General features: G+C 29.8%; 1 protein-coding gene across 3 annotated transcripts in view; it reads right to left on the reverse strand.

The window, feature by feature from the left end:
- Window positions 1-8,257, reverse strand: part of LOC125041581 (coronin-6-like) — a 31,515-nt gene extending 23,258 nt beyond the window's left edge. For all 3 annotated transcript variants that reach the window (XR_007116300.1, XM_047636623.1, XM_047636624.1), the window contains exons 1-2: window positions 8,149-8,257; window positions 1,682-1,888 (exon numbers count right to left, since the gene is read on the reverse strand). Coding sequence is in view for 2 of the 3 variants with exons in the window: in XM_047636623.1 (XP_047492579.1) it covers window positions 1,682-1,888 (207 nt within the window). In the remaining variant the exon portion in view is untranslated. The remainder of the gene's footprint in view (window positions 1-1,681; window positions 1,889-8,148) is intronic.
- Window positions 8,258-9,502: the final 1,245 nt, after the last annotated feature.

The following is a 9,502-nucleotide window of genomic DNA, read 5'->3' on the forward strand; positions in this document are numbered from 1 at the left end:
TATATTACATATATATATTATATATTAATATATATATGTATAATTTTGTTTTCATACATATATATATTAATATATATGTATATATATATATATATGTATATATATGCATATATTGTGTATATATACATATATATATATACATTAAACACACACACACACACACACACACACACACACACACACACACACACACACACACACACACACACATATATATAGAAATATATATATATATATATATATATATATATATATATATATATATATATATATATATGCATATAAATATACATATATATACATATACATATATATACATATAAATATATATACATATATATCATACATATACATATATATATAAATATATATATATATATGCATATGAATATACATATACATATACATATACATATATATACATATATCATACATATATATATAAATATGCATATACATATATATCATACATATACATATATATAAATATATATATAAATATAAATATAAATATATATATATAAATATATATGACATATATGTATATGAATGGTGAAAACACTCTACCGTATTGATATTATGGTAGAAAAACCCACAATGTAAAACTAGATTTATTGAAAGTGAGACAATATTATTAGTCCTCACTTTCAATAAATCTAGTTTTACATTGTGGGTTTTTCGACCATATATGTATGTATATATATATATATATATATATATATATATATATACATATATATATATATACATATATATACATATACATATATATATATACATATACATATATATATATACATATACATATATATATACATATACATATACATATATATATACATATACATATATATATACATATACATATATATATACATATACATATACATATACATATACACACACACAAACTCACACACACACACAAACTCTCACACACACACACACACAAACTTTCACACACACACACACAAACTCACACACACACACACAAAAAAAAAAAAAAAAAAAAAAAAAAAAAAATTGATATGTATATCAGTACAAATTTATGATTAAAATTACCATCACAGTTTACAATAAAGGGAAGGCTTTAATTTCCTGGTGTTTATATCAATGGATCTTTATGCAAATGCTAGTTTTCCATTCATGATTTTTCTTATCCCAAGTTAACCCAATGCCAGGGATGGCATGATCAGACACTCCATGCCAACTGTGAGTTTAGTTTATTGTCTTTACACATTAATGATTCTACAAGTACTTAGTAACAACTTAGTCAATTACTAGGACTACCTATCTCAACTGTTTAGCCTTTTCCTTGATTTTTGGAAATATTTGCCTTTATAATGCTATTACTATTAGTAATGTTAATTATATCACAATTATGATGTCTAATAAAAATACCAGCATCAACAGTGATAGACATAGTAAGAAAAAAAATGTCTAGGAAAGGTGAAATCAGATAAGGTCAAGAGGTCTGCAAGTAATTAACTACCTGGTGTCTGAGTACCTGAGAATCCATCTATGTGCTGAGACATTTCACAAAAGAAAACTAGCAAATACTTCATCTTCCCAGCGGCCTTGGATTAATGGCATATTATTAGTCCTCTTAATGTGAAGGAAATTGTCCTTTTACAACCTTGGTGAATAGGGGAAAAAAGTTTGAACACCTGTTTTGGTTTACCTTATTTAATTTGCTGAGTGGTAGTACGATGAATGCTCCGCCTCCACCTGATTCTACTATAATGGCGCAGAACTTTGGATTGACGGCGCAGAATGTGGAATCCCATGATGACTTGCTTACTCGAATATTATCAAAGCACTGTTCCCTTTTTAAGCAGGTGCCATATACGTGACGGAACTTGCTTTGTCGAACCAGTCGGAATGACATCTGAAAGAGAGTGTAATTATGATTAATGATGATAAAAGATGCCACATTATATGGATTTATGCTTAGAAAAATTATAAGAAAAAAATAAAAATATAAATAAATAAATAAATCTATATATAATTATTCTTAAATATGTCCTTCACTAGAAACTTTCTTATTCAAATTCTACCACAAACAGATAACATGAAAAGCTGATATGGCATTAAATCATACACCTGTAACTTGAGTTATCATATGGATCCTATTAATATACAATATATCAGAATCAAGCAAAGTGTGTTGATTCAACATTACTGTCATATAATATATATATATATATATATATATATATATATATATATATATATATATATATATATATATATATATATATATATATATATATATATATATATAAATATATATATATATATATATATATAAATATATATATATATATATATATTATATATATATATTTATTTATATATATATATATATTTATATATATATAAATATATATTTATATATATATATATATATATATATATATATATATATTTACATATATATAAATATATATTTATATATAAATATATATATAGAAACATATATATATATATATATATATATATATATATATATATATTTATATATATATGTATATTTATTTATATATATATATTTATTTATATATATATATTTATTTATATATATATATATATTTATTTATTTATATATATATATTTATTTATTTATATATATATATATTTATTTATATATATATATATATTTATATATATATATATATATATATATATATATATATATATATATATATATATCCCTTCCATTTTCCATACCTACTTCATTAAATGTCATGATCAATATAAAGAATCATAAAAATACCCCCAATATGAAAAAGTGAAAGAAAATGAAAAGTGACCTAATGTTCATATCATCAAGATCCATACTGTGAAGTTTTGTCTTACATGCCAGGGTTCTGGACAAAGACACAGAAAAAATATCAATATAATTAAAAGTAAATACAGATGTTGACATAAATCACTTTGCTTTGCAATATAACAGACTTATATAGACCAAGCTATGGACCAGTATAGACCCTAATTTATTAAACAAAACTACTTCTGATCCTTGCCCCTTACACAAAGCCACACAAAGGAAGCCATCCACAATGTGGCTTCTGGTTGGCAAGGACCCATACCTGTCACACAGGTATGTTTCAAAATGAATTTAATAGATAAAAAATAATGAACCACATGTCACTGCCCTTTGCTATGACTAATGTCAAAAAATCACTTTAAGATATGACTCAAGTACTGTACCTATATATATCTATGCCATATAAAGAAACATACCCTATGACTTGCTTAAGAAATGCCAAACAAAAAAATCCATGTAAGAAATAATCCAAACATAATTATGGAGATAAAGCAATAGCAGATAAATAAATGTTTTCCTTTTAAAATACAATTCAGTTATTCAAATTCACTTAAGGCATCAACACCTAGAATAAAAACTATTGGCAACTAAATGCTGTTACTTTCTAGTTAGGTTCAATACAGTAATGATTTCTTTGTGTGAACAAGAAAGCTGTACCTCACTAAAGATGATTCTTTGGCTGTAAAAAATCATAAAGTATCCAAAGCTAATCATAATTCTTCACACATGAAATATTGCACTGTCAACACACTGTGTTAACATGTGGCAATGATTTACTACCAATATTGTGAATTTATAAGTCTTGGCATTATACATTTTTGACATTCTGAAGTCATAAAAAGATTCTTCACAGAAAAAAATTAAAGAAACCACTTTCCAAATAGATATATTCTATTAAGACTTTTTTATATATTTCACATAAAACTTTGCTTTTTTGCATTATAACTCTCACTTGGGCATTGTTTTTGTTTTTCTGACTACCATGAATTTGATCTCACAAATTTATTTGAATGTTAACCCGCTGGATCCAGGTGTCTCGTGGCTTGCATGTGGACCAAAATTTAGGCATTTAGCTTACTTGATGGTAACTCTTCCAGATGTGTGGCTTGTGGGTCCGATCCACACAAATACATAGAATCAAGACTTTGCAGACACATTTTTGCTATTCTGCCATTTTACAAGGTCTATTTCTGTCATTTATTAAGCTGTATCATTGGGCAGACTCCATATTATCTCTTCCTGCAATAATAATAACACTAAGTATCATTGTGCTTTGTGTGTTATTATTATTATCTCTTCAGGCAATAATAATAGCACTAATTATCATTGTGCTATGTGTGTTATTATCTATATTTTGCTTTTATTCAATTTTCTGTTAATTCCCTGCACTGCCCTGGCAGGAGTAGGTTCCTACGCAAGGACATAATGTCCTCCCTAGAGATGGCTCTCTCCTAGACATGGAGACTTCACCCTCTTGGGCCAATGGAAATCCCGCAGAAGCTCATGAACAAGTTCTTTATGCACTCATGAAGAGATGTCCCTATCATCTGCCACTCAGCAACAAGTTCCTACAGTGATATTTTCTGGTCAACAGCCTCTCGGCCAAATTTCTTTAATGACAAGACATGAACATCACCTGGATCCAATGGGTTAACTAATAACATTACTACTGTATGTCAGAAGAGAGGTAGGGGAGCAAGACTCTTGGGAGTAAAAGGAACATATCAAGGACATCGACTGATTTGCCACCATTGAAGAAAAATATGATGGGAGTCTTATCACCTTGATAGAACATCAAAATAAAAAAAAACATAGGGCTACTCCCTGACCTCTATTTTGGTGAGAATGGGACACAGTGATAGTAATCTAGTGTATCTTGCTGTGCTTCAGATCTTTCTTCCTGTCTCAAAGCACTCTATCCCTACACTCCATGAACCCCACTAGATCTCCTCTTTGTCTTGCTGGTTTTTCCACCCCATCCCTTGCTTGTTGTTGCCGTGAGGGGGCTTAGGAGAATGAGACCAAGGCCTAAAGTAGGGAATCATCCCCACCTTGGACCTCAGCCTTCGCCTCAACTAATTTTGCAGGGTCTTTTCATCACCCTTTTTCCTTTTCCTTCTCTTCTTTATTCCTTTCTTCTGTCTAGTTATTCAAATTGTTAACTTCTATTTACCCTTTTTGCTGCAATACCTTACTATAATGGTGTGTAACCTCTGATGCTTCATACATTTCTTTGTTTTGACCATTGACCATTTTGGAAATCCACAAACATTGCCTTACTTAACAAAAAAAAATCCTTACCTAGGGGCTTTGCCCCAAAGCCCCAACCTATCACTATATTTTGTATACGCAGTTAATAACCTTAGATGTTGACACGGAAGTAAATTTTCAATAAATAAAATTGCTTCTACATCCCTTAAAAGCCATCAGAGACCTTCTCTCCATTCATGCATTTTTTTTTAAATACATATTATATACATGAATCATTCATTTCATTAGCTGTATATTATTTACTTATTTTGATAATTTCAAAAAAAATTTATGTTCCACTGTTTGGTAATTGTCTCAGATACCAGCACTGGACACATCTTCTGGTTTAAAAAAATCAATAATAATGCAGACTAAATTTGCCCCTGGTAAAATCTGAAAATTCTCAATTACTTGCAGCTCTGGAAGGATTGAGGAATTGTGGTCTTTGGGAGATAAATGCAATGGACAAGGTTGAGAGACAATAAATGCACTTATGTAATTGTTTCATATTTTCATATTTAATTTTAACACACCCTGCTATAAAAATCTCTCTCTCTCTCTCTCTCTCTCTCTCTCTCTCTCTCTCTCTCTCTCTCTCTCTCTCTCTCTCTCTCTCTCTCTCTCTCTCTCTCTCTCTCTCTCTCTCTCTCTCTTTCTCTCTTTCTCTCTTTCTCTCTTTCTCTCTTTCTCTCTTTCTCTCTTTCTCTCTTTCTCTCTTTCTCTCTTTCTCTCTTTCTCTCTTTCTCTCTTTCTCTCTTTCCAATAAATGCAATCTCTTTCATTCACATATGTAATCTCGGTTTCTCCCCTTTTTACTTTCTTTTTCATCCATTCTCTTTTCCTTTCTATCTGTCTAGTGCAAACAATCGCAACATTAGTTTGTGTTTACAGCTGGATCATCTGATTTTTTTGGTCTGAACTGTCAGGACTAGACACACACACACACACACACACACACACACACACACACACACACACACACACACACACACACACACACACACACACACACACACACATATATACATATATAATATACATATATAATATACATATATATTATACATATATATATATATATGTATATATATACACCCACACATATATATATATATATATATATATATATGTATACATATATATATACATATATATATATATGTATACATATATATACACAAACATATATATATACACATATTCATATATATACACACCCACATATATTACATATATATACATATATATACCCACATATATTATATAAATATATACATACATAAATACCCAGATACATTACATAAATATATACATATATATACATCCACATATATCACATAAATATATACATATGCATATTACATAACATATATTACACATATATACACACATATATGCATATATATACATATATATACACAGACATATATATGCATATATACACACATGTACACATAAATATACACATACATATATATATATATATATATATATATATATATATATATATATACACACGTTTACATATACACATACATATATATACATAAATATACATATATATACATATATATACACACATATACATATCTATACACACATATATATACATACATACACATATGTATACATATATACATACATATATACATAAATATACATATATATACATATATACAAATATATACATATATATATACATATATACACCAGATATATATATATATATATATATATATATATATACACACACATATTTATACATATATATACACACATATTTATACATATATATACACACACACATATATATATACATATATATACTCACACATGTATATATACATATATATACACATATATACATAAATATACACACACACATATATATATACATATATATACTCACACATGTATATATACATATATATACACATATATACATAAATATACACATATATACACATATATATATATACACACACACACACACAAACACACATATAAACATATATAAACATACATAAACATATATAAACATATATAAACATATATAACACACACATATATATATATATCACACACACACACACACACACACACACACACACACACACACACACACACACACACACACACACACACACACACACACACACACTCACTCACTCACTCACTCACTCACTCACTCACTCACTCACTCACTCACTCACTCACTCACTCACTCACTCACTCACTCACTCACTCACTCACTATATATATATATATATATATATATATATATATATATATATATGTCTCTCTACCTCTCTACCTCTTCAAAATGGTTGTTCCCAAAGAGCCCACACCAATCTGTTTGACAAAATCAGAACCATTCTCAAAAAGTATGGCTAGGCTTTATGCACTAGAGGGCAATTCAAATGTAATACAAGCTAAAAAGCTACCCAAGAACAAGTGCCATAAGGGCGTAAAATAAATCGACTCTAGGGCTGGTAATGTACATTTGCCTTATCACTGGCAAGGATTTGTGGTGAGCACTCTGAGCGACAAAGATATTCCATTATCAATTTACTTTGGCAAATCTGTGACATCTGATGAGTGAGTCGTTGCCCACCTTCCCTTCTGCCCCCAATGACACCTGATCCTATGTGGCCTTGCACTAACCTCACCTCCTTCCCCTTCACCGGAGTAAGTTAAACCTTCACAAGACATTGTAATGGTACACTGCTTTGCTCTTTGCTTTTCTAATAATCACCTTACATTGTTCTTGAGAGACAGACAGACAGAGAACCAGACACAGATAGACAGATGGACAGACAGACGTGTTTGCTTGCTCGCTCACTAGCCCTCCCACTCACTCACATTCACATACATACCAGATATGGCAACTGAGAAACAGAGACAGAAGACAATCAAGTAATGAACCACACCCAAATCTAAGTCCTACAATATATACCTAGCAAACATTTTAAAATTTAGCCGACATCAATTTTTCACGCTTTTATCCAGCAAAGACTTATGGTTACTGTTCTATTCAAAGGTAAGGAACAACAATTCCAAAGCCTTACACTGTGAGGAGTGATGCTGTAGTTCCTGTCCTTGCTTGTTCTAAAATACTAGCTGTCCCTCATCGTACAACTCTTATCTTATGCCACACAGGATGCACACTGTGATAATCTCTTACATGTTATCACTTTCAGGTATCACTACCAAATTCTTTCCATCAAATTTATTTCTGTTTTTCTCCTGACCCTGCAGTCATACTGTATCATTTATCTGCTAAAAAAAAACTGAAGTAAATTACCAAACCCACTGAATTATTCACCTTGTAGCATTACTCAGGATGTATGTTTTATCTTATCAACAGTGTAAAAATAAAACTGGGTAACTCCTGCTAGACTCTGCTAGACTAGCTCACTATCTTGTAACCCCAAGAAACCTGACAGTGTATTTCATCCAGCAAATCATGTTGACATTCAGAATAAGCCCCTAATACTTTACATAGATAAATAGGCTATACATTAGTTAAGAACATTGTCAGAACTGATTGGTGTGGGCTACTTAAACACAACACCTGGAACTGAACTTTATACTTTATAGTTACAAGTCAAGTCCACTTGGAGGGCAATAACCCAATATTAATCATAAGATCTTTTCTAATATTAACTGAAGTACCTATGAACTTCTTCCTTGAGTAAAACTGACAGTCATTCACAATATCACAATCACATGCTATGAGAGTATAAAAGATCATTTCATTTATCATCCAGATGAAAATTAACACACAAGATATATAAATAATACCATTTTGGAGGCCCCCCCCAAAAATAAAAAAAAAACTATATTTCATCTTATTTTCAGAGAATGACTTTGTACATCTGACCAAGATATATCTAGCCTAAGCCCCCCAAATATAAGATCATTTATATTTCATCAAAAGAGAGGGTAAAAATATGATCTTTTGAGACAGATATAAAAAAAATACCCCATAGAAAGATCTAAGCTCATATGATACTTTCTTTACAAATCTATTTTGAATTTTGTATTTTCCTGATATCTTCTACACTCATAGTTCATAATAACGTTCAATGATTAACAACCAAAAAATAAAGAAGTGTGGCCAGGCATACCTGTCTTGGTGGGTTTTTCCCCCAACCTGTAATGTTTACCTACCCAACATTATAAGCCTGTGGGAAAACCAATGTTAGCCCACATCAATACAGATAAAAGCTTCCCTAAGAGGCATTCCCTTACATCACCTGAAAAATAGTTCATTACTATATCACCTGTACAGAGTATCTTTTTTATAATCTGGCTCTTATTATTACATTCACTAAAAATGAAAACAAAAAAGACTCAAAAACAATGCACTTAATATTGCCTATTACAAGTTAATACTGATCATATAGTGCCAAAGGAGAC

This window comes from Penaeus chinensis, chromosome 30, assembly GCF_019202785.1.
Source record: "Penaeus chinensis breed Huanghai No. 1 chromosome 30, ASM1920278v2, whole genome shotgun sequence".
Lineage (NCBI taxonomy): Eukaryota > Metazoa > Arthropoda > Malacostraca > Decapoda > Penaeidae > Penaeus > Penaeus chinensis.